Source organism: Castor canadensis, chromosome 10, assembly GCF_047511655.1.
Source record: "Castor canadensis chromosome 10, mCasCan1.hap1v2, whole genome shotgun sequence".
Taxonomy (NCBI): domain Eukaryota; kingdom Metazoa; phylum Chordata; class Mammalia; order Rodentia; family Castoridae; genus Castor; species Castor canadensis.
Window position 1 is genome coordinate 112066124 of NC_133395.1, and position 22323 is coordinate 112088446.

The 22323-nt window shown below is 52.9% G+C and overlaps 1 protein-coding gene across 5 annotated transcripts in view; it reads left to right on the forward strand.

Moving 5' to 3' along the window:
- The first annotated feature begins 4224 nt into the window (after nt 1-4224).
- The window catches only part of Prkcd (protein kinase C delta), a 30838-nt gene continuing 12739 nt past the window's right edge, over nt 4225-22323 (forward strand). Inside the window, exons 1-5 of one of the 5 annotated variants that reach the window (XM_074043937.1) lie at nt 4225-4459; nt 7793-7910; nt 16147-16349; nt 20643-20776; nt 21762-21961. In XM_074043937.1, coding sequence (XP_073900038.1) covers nt 20662-20776; nt 21762-21961 — 315 coding nt within the window. In that variant the 5' untranslated portion in view covers nt 4225-4459; nt 7793-7910; nt 16147-16349; nt 20643-20661. Of the gene's footprint in view, nt 4460-4617; nt 4717-7792; nt 7911-16146; nt 16350-20642; nt 20777-21761; nt 21962-22323 lie in introns of those variants that run through there. The other 4 variants (XM_020175204.2, XM_020175205.2, XM_020175206.2 and 1 more) reach the window with 4 other exon arrangements.

Consider the following 22323-nt stretch of genomic DNA (forward strand, 5'->3'; position numbering starts at 1 on the left):
GCACTCCTCCCCCTCCCTCTTCGTGGGTGACTGACTACACCGGCTGGTACGACCTGGCAGAGCAGAGCTGTGGGGATGCTGACAACTAGGAGAGGTGGAGAACCGAGGGGGCCCTTTGGGTCTCTCTCTCTCTAGCTGTGACTGGTGACCATCTCCAGTACCAACGCCTCTGTTTCCACCCCCACGCTCTTTTAATCGACTGGGACTGAGGAACAGCTAAAGAGAGGCAGGCTGGGCTGTCTTAGGTGCGGGGCTACACCGGTGAGAGCTGCAAGAGAGCCCTGTGCCCTGCTCTTCTCAAGCACCTTCCCCTGTCTCCCAGGGATTTGTCAGGTTTCACCCAAACACAAATTTGTTGAGGAGGAAATTTGGACAGTATTAACCCAGACTAACTTTGTGTTTGGAAGTTGGCACCAACACAGATTGAGTTTGCTCCCAGATCAACATAGATTGATCTAGTCCATATATCAATCACCCGAGGTTCTTAGTGCATCTCTGTTCCACAGATGAAGAAGCCCAGGTATAGTAAAGTGACAGGCTCAGGGCAGAGCCCTGCAGCACTCTGGCCTGGCACTTCCCTGCAACATGACACTGCCCATAAGGCCATGGCCTTCTGAGCTTGCCCTTGCTTGTCCCTTACTTAGTACCCAGGGCTGAAAACTCTGTTCATGACAGTATTGGTGACTGTCATAATGGGCATGTTCCAAGTACCCTTCCCACTACAACTACTCCCAATAGGAACCTGCCAGGCTCTACTGTCCCCAGCAGTTGCCCAGGTGCATCATTCCTATTGACCTGAGCCTCCTACCCCAGAAATCTGAGCCTACTTTCCCTTAGCCAGAGTGTGATGGCAATGGCCCTGGCCGCCAAAGCCTCAGGGACAAGGACAGTTACACAGAGAGGCAGAAACAGAAAAGGAGCCAGAGCTGAGTGGCCAGACAAAAACCAAATCTTGACAGGGATGAAATTGAAGACCTTGTCTTGCTTCAGCTGAGTGGGCTTCAGGGACAAGGTGGTTCAGGCCTTTTCCAGGTTGAGTCCTGGACTTCTATTCAGAGCTTTGGGGGCCCACAGTGTTCCTGGTCTTAGAATGGGGCAGGGATGGAAAGAGTCAATTTTCTCTGGACCAACCATCCAGGGAGAACACAGAGGAACAGCCTTCAATGGAGGCTGCCCAGTTCTACCCCCCAGCTGTTTCCTTAGCTTTAGACCTTGAGGAGGAGGAAAGTATCACTTCTGAGCAGTTGCTATGAGCCCAGTACTATTTGGGGATTTATACCCCATGTCATGAGAAGCCATCAAGGACTCTTCCAAAACTTACATCCTATGACCTGGCATGATGACCATACCTTTAACCCATGCCAATGTGGACCAAGCCCTTACCCGGTATCTACCTTAGCCTAGACTCTGTAATATCATCTCACTTAACCCTTAGCTCCTTTCATGGGTGAGGACTCAGGCTGGGAGAGGTGTAGTCACCTGCCCAGGGTCATATGGTTAGCATGTGACACAGAAGGCCTTTATTAGGTTGGTTGTGGAGACTGAGAGGCCAGCTCACCTGTCCTGACTCACCCAGTGTGGTACCCAGAAGCAGCTTCAGGATGCAGAGGTCCCAGCCAAACTTGGCCTGGAGACCTTGGACTCCACACAAACCTGTTTTCCCTAGGGTCCTTGAGCCCTCCAGGTCTCTGGAGGGAAGCCCACCTACATTTCTCTTCTGACTTTGCCAGAGCATGGCCAGGACAATCTTAACCTCTCTCTGAGTCCCTCACACTTCCCCTTGGAGCCTCCAGAGAAGAAAGACTGGCTGAGACCTGTATGCGCTCAAAGTCCCTGAGCTCATGAATCCACATAATTCCAAGGACCAGGAATTATGGTACTTCCTGTTGGCTAACCTTGTTCCTAAAACATCACTCCACTCTAAGGCAGTGGTTTTCAAAAGTGGGTAATTTTGCCCCCTGTGAGACATTTGGCCATATTTGGAGATATTTTTGTGGGGAGTAGGGGGACTGTTTGTGGCAACTAGTGGGTTAGCCAGAGATGCTGCTAACCATCCTACTACAGTGCACAGGAGAGCTCCCACGACAAAGAATGATCTGTCCCAGAAGTCAGCAGTACTGAGAGTAAGAACCTCTGATGTAAAGAATGGGCTTTGGAGCCAGGCTGACCTTGTATGAGTCCTGTCTCTGTCAATTACTAGATGTGTACTCATGGGGAAGTGACTTCACTGTTCTCTTTGCCTGTTTGTGCATCACCAAAACTGGTATTAAGAATGACCCTAACCTCTTGGGGGAGGGGAGGAGAGGCACATCCAGCACCTAGGACACAGCCTGATTTTGGTAGCACCCATTACTGACAGCCATTCTTCATTTCCTTTTTTCAAGGCAGAAGGCAGCATGTGGGAAAAAGATCTGGTGACTGGACTTGGAGCTCCCCAGTGGCTAGCCTCTCTCTGTGGTCCCTGGCACAGGGCAGGCCTATTGTTGATGTTGAGGGAGAGGCTGAGTTGACTACTGTGGACCTGGAGGAGGATGCAGAAAGGAAACCTTATCCTAGGTGGGCAAAGGTCAGCTGAGGCTCACCTTGCATATCTATTGCCTCAGCTCAACCCCAGGCAAGTTAATAAATATGGTTCTTTCACGGAGAGAAATGCCATGGATTACAATTGGGCATCAGGGATGAGTGGAATTTGAGTGGATACAACCAAGGTAAGTTGAGATATGGGGGTGGGTAGAATATGACCCAGGAAATAGCATGTTCAAAGGTTTCACTATAAGGAGTAAGCTGTCTTTGCAAAGGAGTCCAGTGTGGCCAGAGGAGTCCAGCTTGGTGGGAAGAGATTCCCTCCCCCCCCGCCCCCCGTGGGGTGGAGAATAGTTCAGAACTGGGAACCTAGGCACTTATTTTCAAACTGGGTCCTCTCTCCTGTGGGGTACCAGGGTCCTCCGTCTCTCTACAGTGGGAAGAGTCATTGTGGCTTTCTCTCTCTAGCCCAGATCCCCTACATACAGGGGATTTGGGGACCCACATCTCTCCCCCAGGAGGTCTCATAGGGTAACTTTCCACGTACAACTCCCACAGTTTATAACCCAGCTGGTTTGGCCTCTTTTCCCCATCCATCTTCCCCAACCTCAGCCATGTGGCGGCCTCTCTACCCCTCATCCTGTCTCTCCTAGACTCTTCTCCCCTCTGCTCCTCCCTCTACCTCATCCTTCCCCACAGGAACTCCCTAGAATCTGTTACCTGCCAGGTTATAACAGCCTCCCCCACGTTCCCCCTGCTGTTTGAGAAAACCAAAGCTCTGGCTAGAGTCCCCTTGCTCAGTCTCCTCGAAGATTGTCCCCAATTCCCATCCCTTGGGCTTCAGCTGGGAAAGGGCATGCTAGACCCTCATCTCCTTTATATGATCTCCCACGAGTTTAGAAAACTAGAACCCTCTTTTTGTCTCCTGGGAAGTGGATATTTCTTTGGGTAATTATGAGGTAACAGCCTGGCTTTGAGCTTTGGGGGCAGAGGAATAGACTCAGTGAATCCCAACTGGTGCTCAGGCTTCGGGCCCGATGAACGAATGAATGAATGAGTTATGGCTGACAACCAAGTTCTACGTCTGGAAAGGAAGTTCAGGCGCCTGCCCTGGGGCGGTGGGAACTCTGGAAGGTAGGGGCAGGAGAGCGGAAGACTGGGAGGTGGCACAGAGCAGCTTCCAGAACTGCTTGACAAGCAGTGCAGCGGCAGACCAACTAGAGCCTCCCCAGCTGCGTCTTTGGGGCAGGCCTGGCGGCGGGCACTGAGCCCGGTCCCGTCCGCGCTCCAGCCGACAGGAAGAGAAGGAGTGAGGCCAGGCGAGGCTGGCCAACTGGCCACTGGGGAATCCCAGGCGTGGGCGTGGGGAGCCGGGGAACCCCCGCTGGCGTCTCTTGGGCTCCAGAGTGTGGGTGCCTCCCCCCGCCCACCGCACCCCCACCTCAGAGTCCTCCTCCACAAAATGGGGTTCCTTCTAAGGGCTTGTTTGCCCGCCATTGGCGGACGGAGGGGCAAAGACTGCCAGGGAAGGCAGAGAGGTCCGGAGACTGAGTGCCCGGCACTGTAAGAGGCAGAAACACGCTGGATGCCCCCCTTCCCCCAGCAACCAGATGGTGGAGGCGTGGCCTTGGAGGGGCGTGGCTTCTGGGGCGGGTCCTTAGCGGGGGTGGGGCCGGGCCGGCACCTGGGTGAGGTCGTACCGCCCCGCCCCCTTGCACTTCCGTGTACAGTGGCGCCGGAGCAGGAGGCGGCGGCCGCTGGGATACCCCAAGCGACCCCTGGAATCTACTCGCAGTGCTGAGAGCCTGGCCGTTCTCACCCGCGCTGGGCTCGTCCTAGTCAGGCTGGCACGGACCCCCGTCCTCGCGCGCGCGCCGGGGAGTCGCGCCAGGAGCTAGACCCCGGCCGGCCGGGACCCCTGGCCCTACGTCCGGAGGTGAGTAAGAGCTGGGCCCAGGGTCGAGCTACCTCGAGGGCGCAGCGCTCCTCCCTCCCCCCCCTCCCGCTCCGGTTCCCGTTTCCGAAATTGAGAAACTGAGCTTGGCCAGCAAAAGTCCCGGCGCACGCCGAGACTCATTAGTGCCTCTGTCCTCCCGATCCGTCAGTCCTTCTGTTGGACGGTCGGGGTGAAGGCCCTCTCGACCGACTGCTCCCGGCCCCTCTACCCCGCTGTGTGTCCCAGTCCTACGGAAGGTTTGTCCGTCGTCCCGTTCCTCCTCCTCCTCCCCAATCTCTCTGGGGCCTTCTATCCGCTCACTGCCCTCCACCCACTCTGTGTTCCTGGGTCAGCCTCTTTCCAGACGCGGTCTGTCTGCCCCTTGCCCTCCGCGTGCTCCATCGCCCCACCCCCCACCACTCGCCCCGCCGCCCCCTCGATCCTATCTTCTGGTAGCCTAGCCCCTGGCCCACTCTGGTCGCCCCCTGACAGTCCAGCTGATGTCCTTTCTACCACGGGACGGAGGCCAGGCCGCCCACTGCTCTTGCTTCCCGCCCCTGGGTCCCAGCCGGGCAGACCCGCAGCGCCTCCTCCTCGCTCTGTCTCTTCTTTCAGTCTTCTTGTCTTTCTGAGTCTCTCCATCTGTCTCTGGGCTGGGCGTGGCTCCAGACGCCACCATCCCCCTTTCCGCCCCGCCCCTCTGAGCCCCCTCTCCCTAGAGTGCTTACGTCTCTGTCCCCCCAGATCCACCCTCCGGGTGAGGGGACAGCAAGTTGAGAGGATGCAGAGATGGGGGTGCCCTGCTGGTTGCTGGTGGAGAGGGAGGAGATGAGCACCATCACAACTGCCTCACTGCCCCAACTCCCTCACTGTGGGGAAGAGGAGAACCCCCACTAGGCACCCCACTTAAACCTGGTCAGGAGGCACCTACCCTGTATGCATGGACCATGACTCCTTGCGTTGTGTTGTCTGTGTCTAGGCATATAGGTATGTTGTGTGCCTGTGCCTCCTTATGTGTTCTTTTCACTGTGGGACTTTCCCAGTGAGTGTGTATCCTTTTTCACATGTGCGGTTCACCTGTGTGCATGTGTCTGATTGGGTGTCCTGAGGCTTTGTGTGCATCCTTTGCAACTGTATATACCATGTCATGTGTTTTTTTTTTTTTTGTCACCAGACTCCTCTCTATATGTTGGGGTATTTGTGTGTTGCCTGACCATGTTATATTCCTGTGTATCTGGAAGGTCATGTGTTGCACATTGGGTGTATCATGGTGACCAGCTGGCCATGAGGACATTAGATCTGTTCGTTGTGGGAGCCCCGGTGTTGGGGTGCCAGCCCACTATGTTCGTGTATAAGTGTGCATGTGTATGTTTGTTCACTTTTGTCTCTTTCTCTCTCTGCCTCTAAGCTGCTGAGACAAGGCTGACCTGGTCCAAAGGGAGGGGACTGGTCCCTTAGGTTTCCTCGTTCCTGCTGTGGACTAGGCTGGGGTGTGGTAGACCAGCAGAGGGCAGCTGTGTGGTGTGTGTGTGTGTGTGTGTGTGTGTGTGTGTGTGTGTGAGAGAGAGAGAGAGAGAGAGAGAGAGAGAGAGAGAGAGAGAGGGAGAAAGAGAAAAGAGAGAGAGATGTGTGTGGAGGTGTCTGTGAGGGCTCTGGTGTGTGACAGGACTGTACTGAAGGTGACACAGGAGGTGACACAGGTGGGAGCACATGACTGATAGGAGACTCACAGTCTGACTGTATGAAACTGCAAGTTAATGCTTGGTGAGTGACTGTGATTGTGGGGAACTGAGAGTGGCTGGGTGTGGGTGTCAGTGGCAAGAGAGGGTATGACAAGGTGTGTGGTGGCAGTGCAGGAGGAAAGGTGAGAGCCCCAGTGTATGTGAGTTTGAGGGAGAACGTGAGGTTGTGGGTGTGCACTCTGCATGGACACGCCCAGCCCTACCTAGTTCCTGGGGAGATGGAGAAAGCTGGAGGCAAGTCCTGGGGTTTGTAATGTTGTGACCAAGACATCAGGCTCTGGACCAAGGAAGACATGGACTCAAGTACTTGCTGAGCTTTTTAAGAGCAAGTGACCCAACGCCTCTCTGAGGTGTTTCCTTGTCTGCAGATGGGAGAAAGTTGTGAGAACTAGAGGTCCTGTGTCAAAGGTCCTTTACATTGCCTTGACCTACAGCGAGAGTGTAGCACGTTCAAACTCTTATTTGGTTACTCCCCTCCAACTGTGCATCCCCATTCTCCGGGGAGCTGGAGCTAATGAAAGCCGAGATAGTTATCAGCCTCATTTCCTGCCCACAATGTATTGTTGCCTGTCCATGCCCTTGACCAGCTGCTTATGGGAGGGAGAATGTGTTCGCCGAGCCTCAGGACCCAGCCCTGTTCGGCAGAATCACAACCTTCCAACCCCTCAGCCCCCAGACTATGTAGCAGTGATGGGAAGAGAGGGATGTGTGTGGGGGGGTAATCCAGAGCTGTGACTGCAAGGCACTGACACCATTTAGCTGGGACAGCTAATTGAAGTTTAAATTAGAATTAGAAATAATTTAAAGTACTGACAAAAAGATGAAGCCTGAGGATGTTTGCCCCCAGGGAGTGGTGATGAGGGTCTCCAACTGGGGGAGGGGCTCACACCTAGAGGTGTGATCTTTTGTAGAGACCTGGCCTGGCCCTGTGGAGAAATTGCCCAGGGCTTTTAGCAGGGAGACCCAGAGTATCTTGCTGTCTCTGCCATTCCTCCCAGGCCTGTTTTCTCATTTGTATAATGGGTACAATAGCAATATGAGGACCACCTGAACTGTAAAATACAAAACAAGGAATAAAAAAGCATCACTACTCATTTGTTAGTTTCAATGTGAGTTTAGCACAGGAAATGGCAGGATATATCTTGGAGCCTCAGAACTACCTGGAGAGAGGGGAGGTAGTCTTTTCCCCCATGTAAAAAAAAATAGGCTCAGAGGAATTGCCTAAGGTCATAAAATGGTGGTGCCTGATTGCCCTCTGGGACTTCAAAACCAGCAGGGCAGCCTCACGCAGACAGGAGGGTCAAGAACAACTTTTTCTATGTCTGCTGGTCTCCTCACCAGGCTGGAAATGTTCCAAGGGCAGGGACACAGTGTTCCAGCCCCTAACATGGAGCTAATACATAGCCAGAGCCCAAGAAAATTTGGGCCTGACACCCATTCACAGAAGAGAAAGCCAAGTATAGAGAGGCCCAAGGTCCAAGAGCCAGGTGAGGCTGAGCTGAATCTGTGTTGGCAGCCATGCTGAGGCTGACTGATGGGGAGAGCCTGTTTGTGCCTCCTGGATCAGCTGTTTTTTCTCCTGGCCCTGCAGGTTTACCTGGGAATTGTCCCAGACAAGGGCTGGGGGCCTACTTCTCCTGGTGGTTGGTGAGTGGCAGCCACAGCAGCAGGAACCAGGACCAAGGACAAACAGGAGCTAGGAGCCCCAGGTAGGACTGGGTCCTCTTAGGCAGATTAACAGTGTGCCAAGGTGGCCTTTCTCTTTGGATTCTTCTACTTCCACAATGGGACTGACTGGGGTAAGGGGAAGCATGCAGAGTCCTTGATCTGGGTGTGGGCTGGGTGCCCGGGAGAGAGGTGGCCATTTTCCCTGCTTAAAAGGGGATCCCTGCTTGTGGCCCAGGGAAGGCTTTGGCCTTGGCTCAGGGAACTGGGGCCCACCATTAGTGTTGGGAAAGAGTGATGACACTTTTTTGGTCAGTTAGAAAGTGGCATGTGAGCCAAGAGTTCTGGGTGGATGTGTCAGTTTTTCCATGGCCCGTTGTATCTGCCTCAAACTGTCCTCAATCACACAAGGAACCTGAGGTTCACCTGGGCCCCACAAAGGGTTGGACACTGGACTGGGAATAAAATGCAGCACTCTTCCATACTCCAGTCCCCCTGTATCTCCCCAGCCTCCAGACTGGGGTGGGCTGGTCACTGTCTCCAAGGAATGCTGGGGAAGGCTACAGTCTCTGAAGCCCCTCATGAAAGTACAACCACCTTCCTGCCACTTTCCAGCCAGCCTTGCTTCCTTCAGTCCCCATTGCAAGGAAAACAGTCCTGTGGCCTGGAAGCATAGATTTGTGGTAGAGCATTTGTTTAGTATGTGCCAGGCCCTGATTCAATCCCTAGCATAAAAATAAAACAAGAAGAAAAAGAAGAAGGAAGGAAGAAGAGAGAGAAAACAGCTTTGTGAGTGACTCATTGAGTGTTTAGAACCCTAGTGAGAAGAGTTGGGGGTAGGGGATGGCAAGGATGGTCTCCCTCCAGGAGTTTTCCCTGATTAGTTGTTAGGCACTGTAGGCATTTGCTGTGTCTGTGAGCAAACCCAAGGAGGCTGGGCTCCCTGGGCCTGACTTTGGGTAGGGAGAGGGAGGAAGTCCAGGCCGTCATGCTAGTGGGGGCAGAATAAGGACAGGTTTATCCCTCGGTCTTCCATTTATTCATCCTGTCCTGACACCTGGTGGGGAGAAGGTGAAGTGCCCTTGGCTTGGGGCCTCAGCTGCCTGTGGTCAGGGAGCCAGCCCCTCCCATCACTTAACCTCATTCAGTAAGGAGTTCAATTAGCTTTGGAGTCGGCTCCATTAAACTCTCAAACATCACCTGCCTGACTGGCAGAGACATGTTCACATGCATAGTGCCTGCACACGCACCACACATGTGGGCACATAGCCCACAGGTGTTTTCATGTGCCCCTCATGGGTATACTTAGACACACACACACAGATACTTGCCGTGATCACCATGCACTCAGATGACTGTCCACACACATCACACTGTGCTTATGCTGGGCCAGGATGGGAGGCCCTGGTTGGGTGTCACAGCCCAGCCAGGCAGTCTGAGTCTGGCACCAGATGCTGAGGCTCCAGGTGCAGCTGTGATCACAGGGGCTCAAAAGGAGTGAGCCACACTGAGAAATGGGCTCTGACCAGGCATCCAACAACTACCCTGTCCACCGGCCCCAGGACCCAGAGCTGAGCAGAGTTGGGCTTTGGAGATCAGGGGCATGGGTGTGGGGGAGGGGACGTGTCAGCTGCTCCAGGCCGTTTGTGGCTGCTGCCACAGAGGAGGAAGTGAATGGGCTGTTTGGTATTGGGGCCAAGGTGCTCACGGGCAGTGTGTGTGTGTGGGGTCTTTCAGCTCCTTTGTCCCCCATGGTATCAGTGCCTGGAGAGAGTGGAGTTGCAGGGCTCTGAGGCCTAGGAAGCAGAATATTTTTCTCCTGGGGTCCACTTTCCAAGGCCTGGACCCAGGGGATAGGCCCATCTGTCCAAGGCATTTCTGAAGGCTCACTTCCTCTGGGCTGCCCAGGAAGTGGTTTCAGAGTGGGACTGACCAGCCTCCGCCTGTGGCTTGCCCCGCCCCAGCCCTTCCTCCCAAAGGGAGCAGTGTCTGGCCTGTGGGTTAGTTAGGCCGACTGACCAGGCTTTCCATGCCAACACTGTCCAGGCTCGTCAGGGGCTCTAGGAGAAAAATAGGGGCTGAGGCCATGAAGTTCCTGGCAGCCCTACAACCCTTGCTTCTCTTTAGCTCTGAGCATCAGCTCCGATAGGCACAGCCTCTTGAGGGTGACGGTGGCCTGGCTGCATTTAAGCAATTAAGTAGTGCCAATCAGCTCTATGAATGAGGCTAGGCTTTGACTCTCAAGTGCATCAATTGCCCCACCTGACAAATAAGATCATTCCCCACCTTTATGAGGTTATTTGGGAGACAACAGATAATGTATGCAAAGTAGTTAGCAACATGTTTGGCACACTGTCAGCGTTTAATAAGTAGAAGCTGCAGTCATGTAATGTAAAGCACTTAGTATCTGGTCATAGTAACTGTTCAATAACCAGTAAGTGATAATGCTAATGCATCATTATTGTCTGATCAGCTGGAAACTGGCCCAGTATTGCACAGCCAAGTGGTTGTGGAGCCCAGCTGAGAAGCCAGGTCTCCAGCTCCTCCGTATCCCGCTTATTTCTGCCTCCAGAGGCAATGCCAGGGATGAGGAGGGCTCCACTGATTCATAGGTTCCATATCCTTCGAGGGGGAGCAGCTGCCCACTGAGCAGCCCAGCCCCCTTCTGCTTGTCTCCCCCTCACTCCCTTTCAAACGGAGGAAAATTGATCTCATGACAAATGGATACAGGGAAGGGAAAGGAAGTCACAGCTGCCTCTAGCTCCCTCAGCACTCCTTTTGGTCCCTCCCTGCTCTGGCCCCCTGTAGGACTTTGGGCTTGGAGAATTGATTGGGAATGAGGGGGTGGATGGCGAGCCCTCCTGCCAGCCTGCCTACCCTTTGGACTCTTGGAGACTGCCTTTGGACTGGGGAAGGGGGGCAGGTATCTGGGACTGATGGGGGCTGGAAAAGTGTGGAAGCTGGAAATCACCCTGTACACACATCCATTCTGCATCCTTGACATATGGCAGGGGCCTGTCTATCCTGGGAATATGCAGGTCAGCCCAGTGAGGATTGGGCTGAACTTTGGCCTTTGTTATTTGGGACCAAGGAGCCAGCAGTCTCTGGTGTTGAAGGGTGGTAATGGTGATGGTATAGCAGGCAGAGCCCAGGAGGTTGGAGGGCTGGAGCTCAGTGGTGTCCTGGGTTACGAGTGCAAGTAAGGGCATCCTGAGGATTTAGGGGCAGGATCTCTGCAGGTGTCAGATAGACCTGGGTTTAATTTTTCCTAGTGTGTACCCTTGAGGCAAAGACTGGGCTGCTCTGAGCTTTTGTTACCTCATCTATAAAATAGGCAGGTCAGGTAGTATCTATGAGACCTGAATGATGGGAAGGAGCCACTGTGAGGAGTTGGACAGGAAGAAACAACAAGTTCAGAGGCTCCTCAACAGGAAGGAACTCGGCTCTTCAGGGAACTGAAAGGGGTCCTTGTGGCTGGGGCACAGGAGTGAGGGGAGGGCTGCTGCTGAGGTCAGGGCAGCAGGTTGGGGGGCTTTTCCCACAAGCAATGGGAAACACTGGGGGCTTAGGCAGGGATGATGAGGTTTACTTTACTGTCTTAAAAATCTTAAATCTGGGGCACTGGGATTCCTGGGAACCAGAATGGAGGAGGGAGGGAGAGCAGTGGTCGGGGAGGTGCCAAGCATAAGGACAGTGGTATGGCTAGGAGGTGGAAGGAGGAGAGGTCTTGAGGCTCACTGCAGAGGCAGACTCTGTAGTGGGCTGTGTGGGAAAGGCAGGGAGGCAGAAAAATGTCTCCAGGTGTCTGGCCTGATGACTGCCTGAGCGTAGGTACTCCTAGCAGATGAGGAGACTTAGAAGAGGAACATCAGTAGGCTGCTGTGGGCAGATTTGACCACTTCTAGAATCATTCACATAATGAGGTTGTGCTGGCAGGTAGGGCCATGAGCCTGGACAGCAAGAGGGTCAGGGAGGAAACTAAGACACAAAAGACTGGGTTAGAGAAGTGTGGCTCAAGTGGTAAAGTACCTGCTTTGCAAGTGTGAAGTCCTGAGTTCAAACTCCAGTCCCACCGAATAAAAAATCAAAACCATCTTTTTTTTCTGACATTCTTCTATTGCAAAAAAAAAAAAAAAAAAAAAAAGCCTGGGTTGGGAGGCTTTCAGTGGGGAAGCTTGGGAGCCCTGAGACACAGGCTGAAACAACTGTCCTTAGAAGGCTGCTGCCCAGGCACCGGGAGGCCAGGCTTGTGGTGGCTGAGCCTCTGTTTTCACAACAGCCCCGGAAGCTTTGGATCATGTCTATGGCCATGTTGAGTAAACAGGTCAATGGAGCAGCCAGTTGCCAAGGCCCAAGGTCAGATCAGATGTCTGTGTGCTGTAGGATGCAGGGATGAGGGTGTGGGGAAAGGATCTTGGAATCTTCCTGTATCAGAGTAGAGAAAACTGAGGAATCTCCATTGTGAAGACAGCTTAAATCTGGGGCACAGGGACATGGGAGCCAGAATGGAAGAGGGAGAGCAGTGGACAGGCAGTTAACCCTAAATCAGAGTGGCTAAAAGAACCTCTTTCCACTGACCTAAGGAAGTTTGGGGGGCCCCACAAAACCAAGGACAGCTGGAGATGGGTGGTGGGATAGGTGGGAGAGGGCCAGATATGAGGATGACAGTGGTAATAAGGATGATGGTGAAGGTTTCTTTGTATGTCCCTTTCTCTTGTGTCAGGCCCCATGCTTGACATGGTGAATGGACAACATCAGCCCTGTATTACTACAGATGAGGACATAGCAAAGGCTTGGCCAGCTTCTCAGTGTACCACATCTGATTAGACCAGTCCAGCTCACTCACCAGCTCTTCTGTTCTCTACACTGGGGGATTGCACACCATGTGGAACAGTTCTGCTTCTCCTTTCTCGAGATCCTTGAAGCAGGGAGGCATCATCTAGCCCTGCCACCACCTCTAGAGGGATGGATGACAGCAAAAGGTTTAGAGGACATTTTGCATTCTCCCAAATACAATTGTTTACTGTTATAAAATCAGGAAAATACTGCGCACCCTCTGGGAGAAAGGCTGAGGAATGGACTTGGGACCACCTATTGGGAGCTGATAAGAGGAGCCATACCCACTTATAAACACTCCTCCTCGCTCCTCTGCTAGCCAGATGGACACTTCTGGGATGGCAACTGGGGACTATCTCTCCCCTCCCCCTGGGTCTGCCCCTTTGGCTTTGTGGCTTTGGTCGAATTACACAACTTTCCTGCCATTTTCTGCATAGAGAGCCTGGAGCTCATGGAGGTCATGTGTGGGCTGTTCCTACCCGCAGAGGTTGGAGTCTTCCCCTCTTCTCATGTACCAGGCTTATGACTGCCACCTATGACACCCAGCCTCAGTCTGGCTGACTTCCCCTGAGGGACTTGGAGGAGGGTAGGCAGGTGGAGACCTGCCCAGGGATATGTCAGACTGTCTACCCCTTCTTTTAAACACTTTGGACTTTGCTCTGGACTTTTTTCAGAAGGTAGGCCCAGCCTGGCCTGACTCCCAGCTGCCCTGACTCCCAGCTGCCCTTTCCATCCCCTCCTTTCCCCAGCCATTGTGCCTAGAGGACTGCGATAGAAAAAAGCTGCACTTGGGTGCCAATCCTAGTTAGGCGTGTGAGGTTCTTCCAGGCTCCTATATTCATCTGTCTTCCTAGTGTCTGTGCTCATGTGTATGTTATGACTATGGCACCCTCTGTACACAGGGGGCTGTGTGGCTGGATGTGGTTTGTATAGGCTTGGATGTGTGTTGACATGTGAGTATTAGGGCTAGCAGACTGGCTCAAATGGTAGAGTGCCTGCCTAGCAAGTGTGAAGCCCTGAGTTCAAACCCCGCTACTGCCAAAAAAAAATCCTCAAAAAAAACCCAGCCCTGTTGTGCTGGAGAAAGACATGTGAGTATGGAGGTGTTTGTGTGTGTGTACCACTGAGTCGTCAGGAGTGTGTGTGTGTGCCTGTGTGTGAGTCCAACTTGAAGGGAGCCTCCCTGTGTGTAACTGTGTGTTTGGGTTGGGTGTGTGCCTGTGTGTGCACATGTGTGTGGTTATTCTTGGAGACACTCAGATGCCCCCCACCCTGGCTCCTCACAGAGGTCCCCTTGTCCTCATATGAGTTGGCTCTCTGGCTCCTGCCATGAAGGAGCCTTTGTTCTTCCCTCAGGGGTACTTGGAGACTTCCTTCTGGCTGAGCCCAGGGCTCACCAATCCTATGGCCAGCTGGTGACTTCATGCCTGTGCCTTATGTGGTCTGTGCCTTGAGGAGTTCCTATCCCATGTGTGCTGGCAGAAGTGGATATGAGCCCATTGACAGCTGGGGTCCCTAGTGCTGCCTCTGTGATCCTTGCAGACCCTCTGGCAGAGGGTCCCCTCCCTCCAGACTGAAGGCCCCCAACCAGCCCAGCCTACGGCCTTCCCCCACACTCCCATTCTACCTCCAGCCCTTTCACACCCTGCTCTCACTGCCTGAGGAAGGCCTGGTCTCATTTTGCTCTGTAATCACATGATTTATATGACTATCCCCCCTCTTGAGTTCTATCAGCCTGGAATGTCTTGTCACTGTGTTACCCACTAACTGGGGCCTGAGGTGCCCTGCCCTGTTGTGTGCAAACTCATGTCACCACGTGCATGTTTTCCTGGGAAGAGGACCCCCAACTTTCATTGGATTCTTGAGGTAGCATAACCCCCTTTTCAATTGCAAAAGGTATGATTGTGCCATCCAGGCCCCAACTATGATTCCCATCAGGTGCCAGTGGACAGGGCTGGGCCTAGCAGTGGAATTTTTTTTTTCTTTTCTTTTTTCTTCTCTTTTATTTTCTTTGAGACAGTTTCACTGTGTAGCTCAGGTTGACCTCAACTTCAGTCTTCCTGCCTTAGCCTCCTGAGTGCTGGGATTACAGGCATGTACTGTCATACCCAGCAACAAATTGTTTTTGTTGTTGTTGTTGCTGTTTTGTGGTGCTGAGACTTGAACCCAGGGCCACATGCAAGCCATGCAAGTGCTTTAGCATTTGAGCCACACCCCCAACCCTAGGCAGTGGATTTTTAAGAGTCTGTCATGTAGCCAAGGCTGAGAAAACTGAACTAGAGGCACAGGCACTCCCCCAGACAACAAACCCAAGTCCTCAGATACCAGGCACTATAGATACTAGCACAGATTACCAGCAGGGAAGCAGCTGGCTCCCTAGGGAGGAGGAAGGAAACCAGGGGGCTGGCCTTTCAAACTGCCTGGAAGAGTCCATGAGGACTCAGAAGGACATTCTAGCTGAAGGGACAGCATGTGCCATATGTGAGGACTGGATAATGGGATGCAGGGTAGCCAGATTAGGGGTTGAGGTAGAAGCAAGAAGGGCCAGGGCATAGGGAGCCTGAATGCCAGGCTGAGGTCTGGGTTCTTTCCAAGGGCAGTGGGAGTTGAGGTTCTGTGCTCTGGGAAGAATGTCACCACCAGGGGTGATGACAGCTGAGAATAGGGTAACAGGAAGGAAGAGGAGTAGCAGAGCTCTGGGCAGTCTGAGGAGAGTCCATGGTCAGTGGTTGGTCTATGTGGGGTGAGGGGGCATTCAAGGAGGAGCATTGACTGGGGTATGAGTTACCTGTCCTGAAGAGGAGCAGGTACAAGAAGCATCCTTGCTCTGGGATCTGGGGGTGACCTATGGAGGGCCTGTATGCCCTTCCCCCCACTTTTACTCTTCCTGCTTGACCCATTTCCTGGGTTGTGCAACCCCTGTGACCTCCTTTACTTGAGTCTCTCTGGGAAGGTCATCTGAGAGACCAGTCTTCCCGCCAAGGTTCTCCCAGCCTGCCTGCCTTCCCAGCCTGGCTGTTCTCCATGTCCACTGCTTGCCCTTTCATAGCTGCTAGAGCCAGCTCTGCTCCCACCTGCTGACCTTACTGCCACTCCCTCCATCCTGTCCCCTGTCCAGACATACGTCTGTTCTTCTTTCATTCATCCTTCAAGTCCCTCAGGCAGGACTGCATCTCCAGGAGGGCCCCATTTTGCTGCCACCTACATCCAGTCTTCTTGGCAGCAGGTGGCACCTTTCATGGGTAGGCGGCAGGGGCAGTTCAAAGTTAGGCAGGAGAGGTGGAAAAGGGCTGTGTGAAGTAACATGGGGGCATCCCTTGCAACTAGGTTTCTGTTCAAGGCAGACTGACTCGTACCCACCAGGGACTGCAGCTGATCTCTTCTTGAGCCTGTTCATATGCTCTCCCCCAACAGTCTGACCAAGACCCCGCTTGCTCATCCCAGCCCTAGATTACTCCTTTGCCCAGTGGGCATCATCCCGTGGCCTGTAAGGCAGAACTGAACACCAGGGGAGAGCTGGGACAGAGGGAATCAAGCTGGATCTGGGATCCTGACCCTCGATGCAGCACCTTGGCTTCAATTTCCCCTCTACCATGAGGAGTTGAGCATTTCAGCCTCTGAAGACCCATCTCTCGGAGACATTTTGGGTTAGTGGGTTTTAATTTTCATTTGACAGAATTGTCTCAAACAAGTTACACATGATGTAGAAAAGTTAGCAAGTGCATTCCTGCTCCTGATGGTGGCTAGCTTCCCCTACTGGTACATACTAGCACACACAGGGACCTGCATCTCCCATACTTGTCTGCTAGGGGCTATCCAATGGGAACTCCAGTGGTGCAGCCACTGTTAGTCACCTTGATGCTGGTCTCTCCCATTGCACTGGACTGGCTAGAAACAGGTTTCTGTTTGCCCTGGAGGAGGTGACCTGCTTGCTTTGCCCTGACCAGTGCCTTTCCTTACCTTGAGGCTGCTGGCCTAGGGCAGAATGGGGACCAGGGCCAGTTCCCCAGGTTCTGGAAATTGGAAGACAGTTCAAGTGGCTGGGACAGGAGAGAAGATAGCAGTTCTGGGGTCTGTACCACCACCTTACTGTGTAAGATAGAAGAAGGATTCTTAAGGACAGGCCTAGGACCAGTCTGAGAGTGGGGGCAGGAATAGGTGAATAGACTGGGCAAGCACAGGGTCCTGGTGCCCTTACCTCTGTCTTCATAAGTGTGTTTTTGTATCCTATCCCTGGCACATTAATCTACCTTCTCTTTCTTTATTTCTTCTTCCTGATGTGGCATACTGGAAAGAACATGAGTTTCAACATCAGGCAGGCCTTGGTTCAAACCTTTCTACCATTTACTGGCAGTGGGACCTTGTTCAAGTCACTTAACCTCTCTGAGCCTCCATTTCTTCGTCCATAAAATACTCACCTCCTAGGATTACAAGGAATAAAAATGTGAGCTATGTGATTGCAAGGCTAATCCAGTAAATAGTCATCTCAAGAAAGAACAGATCTTAGAAGTAGGAGAGCTGAGATTCACATATAGACCTTTTGACTCTGAGTCTAGTACTCTCTACCTCACAGGATTGCCTCTGCTTGTTGACTGGATGAGCAAAAACAGAGTCTAGGAGCCTCAGACAGTGAGAAAGGCCTGGCTGGTCTCTGTGGAGCACTGTGTGTGGTCCAGCCCCTGCCATTGCAACAGTCCTGCAGAGTGGGGATGAATTTAGGGCTGAGCCAGTGGCCTTCCTTTAGAGCCTGTGAGCCTGGGATTATTTGCATGGGGGCTATATATAGGGGACACACCTTGCCTTTGTGCTGCCACTTCACCCCTTGTCTTCCCACCACTGCTCAGACACTGTGAGGTAGGTGGGTAGGCTCTGACTTAAATGGGCAGGGGGCTCCATGGCCAGAGAGGCCCAGGACTGCTCTCAGAGTCACTCAGTGTTGAAGGCAGATGCCAGCTCAGTGGTGTCTGTCTCCCTCCTGATAGTCCAGTTAATGGTTGAGGGGGTTAGAGCACCAGGCCAAAGCCTTTACCTTAGTTTTAGCCCTAGGAAGTTGGGGCTAGATGATCTGACCCTAGCATTACTGCTGAGTAGCCCCATGGCAGCCCACTAAGACCACGGATCCCTGTGCTCATGGCACTGTGGCCTGGCTGTGCAGGTTTAGGGTTGGGGCTGGAACCTGCTGTGGTTGTGGTTTTCCCTCCAGTGGCTTCTAACTGTGAGCTGCAGCTGCTCTGAGTGCGAGCTGGAGGACAGACCTAAAGGGTTTCCTGCAGGGCATGGTAGGCAGGTCAGTCCTGGGCCCTACCTTACCTTTTTGAAGCTTCTCTGACCCTGTCTCGTCCATGCAGCCCTGGGTGGTCTCCATGTACAGCTGTTGTGCAAGCCAGGGAGAAGGGAAACCATGGGGCCAGGCCCCAGGGAAAAGTGGTGGGAAGGACTTGACCAGCAGATATGTGGAGTGCCTTGTGCCCCAGATAAGCTGCTGTATGTTCCTTTAGAGTTGGTTTCCCTGAAAAGTGGGGACAGTAACCAGGACTGTCCCCAGGCTGGTGGGCAGATAGAAGGGATGTGTTAGGGAATGTGAGTGCACTTTGTAGACTGGAAAGGGGAATGCATGGGTGAGGAATGGGTGTTTGGGTATGAGGGGATGATATTGACAAGATGACCCTTCCAGAGGCCTTCAGGTTTGGTGTTGGTCCTCATCCCAGAGGAGTTATCATCATCATGACAACGCTGAGCTAAAGGACTCTTCTTTATCTGGAAGATGGGGTGTCTGAGGCCTAGAGAGGCCAAACAACCTGCACAGTCCCATAGCCAAGGCAGAATGGATGTTGGGGTTTTCCATTCAGCCAGCTTGGCCTTCATTTTGCTACTTGGGGAGCCCTGCTCCCCCGCCCTCTGGGAGCCCATGCCCCTGCACTCACTTGCTCCTTCCTTTTCTCTGCCTGCACACTCAACCTTTATCCTCTGAAGCACTTAGAAAGCTGATTGCTGCAAAGCTGGGTCTCCAGGTTATTCTGTTAGGAGAGATGAGGCTGAACTGTGTTTCCTGAGGTCCAGCCCTGGTTATATGGACACAGCTCTGTGGCAAGTGTATTCTGAGTGTATTCTGTGAAGGGCCCAGCTTACCATTTCAGACCATAGGGAGTGGTTGCTTGACGCCTTAGACCCTGGGGCCAGGCAAGGCAGGAGGAGAGGCAAGATGTCCTTTTTTGCTTGGGAGCTTGAAATACCCACTTAAACTCCTGTACATACAGAAGGCCAGGCCCATGCTGCTTGCTTTTCACACCATTAACTGAGCTTCTATCATGTGCCACCACTCTCATGGCCTTAAACAGGCCATGGCACCTAGTCTGCTAGCTGTCCCTCTCTGTCTGCCAGAGGCCATTGGTGACTGACCTGGCACCCAGCATTTGCCCATCTGATGGTCTCAGGCCAGAGGCTTTGGGCCTGGGCTTAGGAGTGAGCTTGCACACCTACCTTACTCCCACCATGTATGAGCCAGGCCTGGGCAGGGGACATGGTGGGATCTGTCCTGCTTCGTTCTTACCCTGTGCTCTGGCTGTGGGCCTTAGAGGACTGGCCGGGCCTGCCAGGCTGGGCTGCAAGCTGAGGTCAGTGTTTCCTGTGAGCTCATCTAGACTGGGAGCTCCCAGCAGACCTGGCCACTGCTCAGGCTGTCCTGTGGTGGAGCTGGAGTAGCCATTTCAGGGCCAGGCAACTAGTGTGTGTGTGTGTGTGTGTGTGTGTGTGTGTGTGTGTGTGTGTGTGTGTGTGTGTGTGTGTGTCAGAGAGAGAGAGGGAGGGAGAGAGAGAGAGAAAGAGAGAGAGAGAAAGAGAAAAGAAAGAAAAAGAGAGAGAGTGTGTGTGTGGTGTGTGTGTGTGTGTGTGTGTGTGTGTGTGTTGGAGCCTCCCTTTAGCTATGGTGATGGAGTATCCTCATGTGGGGCTTGGACCTGAGCCAGGAGCCAGTGTCTGTTGGAGTATAACTGTGTATATGTGGGCTTGTATATCTTATCCTTCGCAAACGACCCTTGGGTTTACCTCTTGTAGTGACCCTCAACTTAGGGAATGGTGAAGAGGGGGCAATATGGAAGCTGACCCAAGTGAATGTGCAAAGCACATCAGCATTACAATATAGTTTTATATTTGTGGGGAAAAAGTCAGTTTGAAAGGATAAGCAAACTTCCAGGCAGGCAGGAGGCACGTGACCCTTGGGGACTTGAATTTAGAAAGGTCACTGCCCTAGCCCTTGAACAGAGTGGGTGCAAAGTTAGTGTAATCCTGGCTTTCAGTTCTGGCTCAACCTGAGTTTCAATTTCCCCATATGAAGAATGGGAAGACAGAGCCCTGATGGAGCAGGGCTCATTTTGGCCCCACTTGACAGCCTACGTTATTATGAGTAAAGCAAACAAACAGAGATCCAAGAAGGGCTGCATGGGCCATGTGGGAGGAAGGGGACCTTCCTGATCTTCTTGGCAGGTGAATGCTGGGACTGAGCATGGGACCTCAGCGTATACTAGGTCCCTGGCATGCAGTAGGTGCCCAGCCAATTGGCTGGTGAGAGAGACACTGAGTGACTCCCCCAATGAATGTCACAGAATCACAGACTCAGATGCTTCCAGGATCCAGGTTTTGGAGAGAAGTAAAAATGGTGCCCCTGACCTGGGGTAGACTGACAAAGAGGCAGCCAGCCTGGTGGCTGTTGCCTAGTGGGTCTGATGTTAGATCTTCTGGTTTTGCCAGAGATGCCACAAGTCCAGACTTACATGAAACTTCCCAATTTTTAACATTGATACCTAAGACTAGTGCATTTTACACACCATATGGGCCAAATCTAATGGTGAGAGAGTCCTGCAAGGAGTGGGTACCTGAGTGCCTCCTGATGCTATCCATACTGCTCCTGCTTTGCTGCCTGGCTTCATTCCCTCTGTGCACAGCCCTGCTGCAGGCCCTGACATGGCACCATTCCTGCGCATCGCCTTCAACTCCTATGAGCTGGGCTCCCTGCAGGCTGAGGATGAGGCCAGTCAGCCTTTTTGTGCCGTGAAGATGAAGGAGGCGCTTAGTACAGGTAGGGCTGGAGGCTGAACCCCGGAAAGGGGTGTGGGGCTCAGCCTCAGGGACTGGGGTTGGGGGTCTTTCCTTCTTCTCTAGAACCTTTAAGAGATCTTCTCTCCCTTATCCTTGGCTCCCTTCCCTGCCCAGCTGTGGGCACAGGAAAACAGAGCCTTTATGATGTCTCAAAGCCTTGAGGTTTCTGGCTCCATTGGTTGTTTCATCCCCACAATTTCTATGTGTCCATCTGTGCTAGCCTTGTGCTGGGCACTGAGATCATTGTTATGCTCCAGGACTAAGCAGGTCTTGTTCTCATGGGATTCACAGTCAGGTGGGGAGCTGGACAGGTTGCCAACAATGAATCCTGTTGTGAGGAAGCCCAGGGAAGACACTGCCCCAGTCTATGGGCAGGGGGACTTCCTGGAGGAGGTGTATTTCCCCAACTCCCTCCCACTTCTGCCCATCATCAGCCAGCCCCTGCTCATCCCTTAGTTCCAAGCTGAGCTGTCCTTCCTTCAAAAAGCCTCCCCTCACCCTTAGGCTAGATCAGGCCACTTGATCACAGGTAAAGTTAGAACCACTGGCCTTGCCCTCTAACCTCATCACAGTTGTGACTTAACAGTTATTTGAGAGATGAGTTGGTTTGTATCTCTGCCCAGAACTGGGGTTCCAAGAAGACAGGCCATGTTCTTTGCCTCCAGTACTGTGGATGGCACATGAAGCTCTTACCATGTGTTCATGGGTGAAGGCATAAGAGAAGGGGGACATTTAAGTGGGGTTGGAGGAAAAGGGTCACAGGAGAGGGAACATCAGGAGCAAAGGCCTAGAGGTGGACCTACCAGGGCACCCTAGAGACACAGGCATTTTGGTACTGGGGAACCATAGCAGACTGTTTGGGCAGGAGAGGTAGGCAGATTCTGCCAGGCCAAGGGCTGAGGAGGTCCAGGGAAGGAGGGATAGTGGGACTGTAGCCTGACCTTACCTGCCTGTGCCCATGGCAGAGCGAGGGAAGACACTGGTGCAGAAGAAGCCAACCATGTATCCTGAGTGGAAGTCAACATTTGATGCCCACATCTATGAGGGCCGAGTCATCCAGATTGTGCTCATGCGGGCAGCTGAGGACCCAGTGTCCGAGGTGACTGTGGGTGTGTCAGTGCTGGCTGAGCGCTGCAAGAAGAATAATGGCAAGGCTGAGTTCTGGGTAAGAGATTTATGAACCATGGTACTGCATGTGCGTGTGGGTTTGCACCCTAATGGGCTGGGTGAATGAGCACAGGTGCAAGGGGCCTGGCATGAGTGCAGTGCTACAGCCAATACAGCCTGGGCTCCAATCTTAGCTCTGTGATTTACCAGGTCCCTGAGGCCCTCTGAGCCTCTGTTGCCACTTCTGTAAAAGGAGAAGCTACTGCAAGTCCCCACTTCAGGGTCTGTCATTAGTTGAAATTAGCATCTAGTATCAAGGGCTTATTGCAGCACATGGAAGGTGCTGAAGGAAGCCATCCTCATATTGAGACTTCTTTCTCTGCTAATTTGAAAAAGGCAAAACAACTGTGCAAAAGCTGT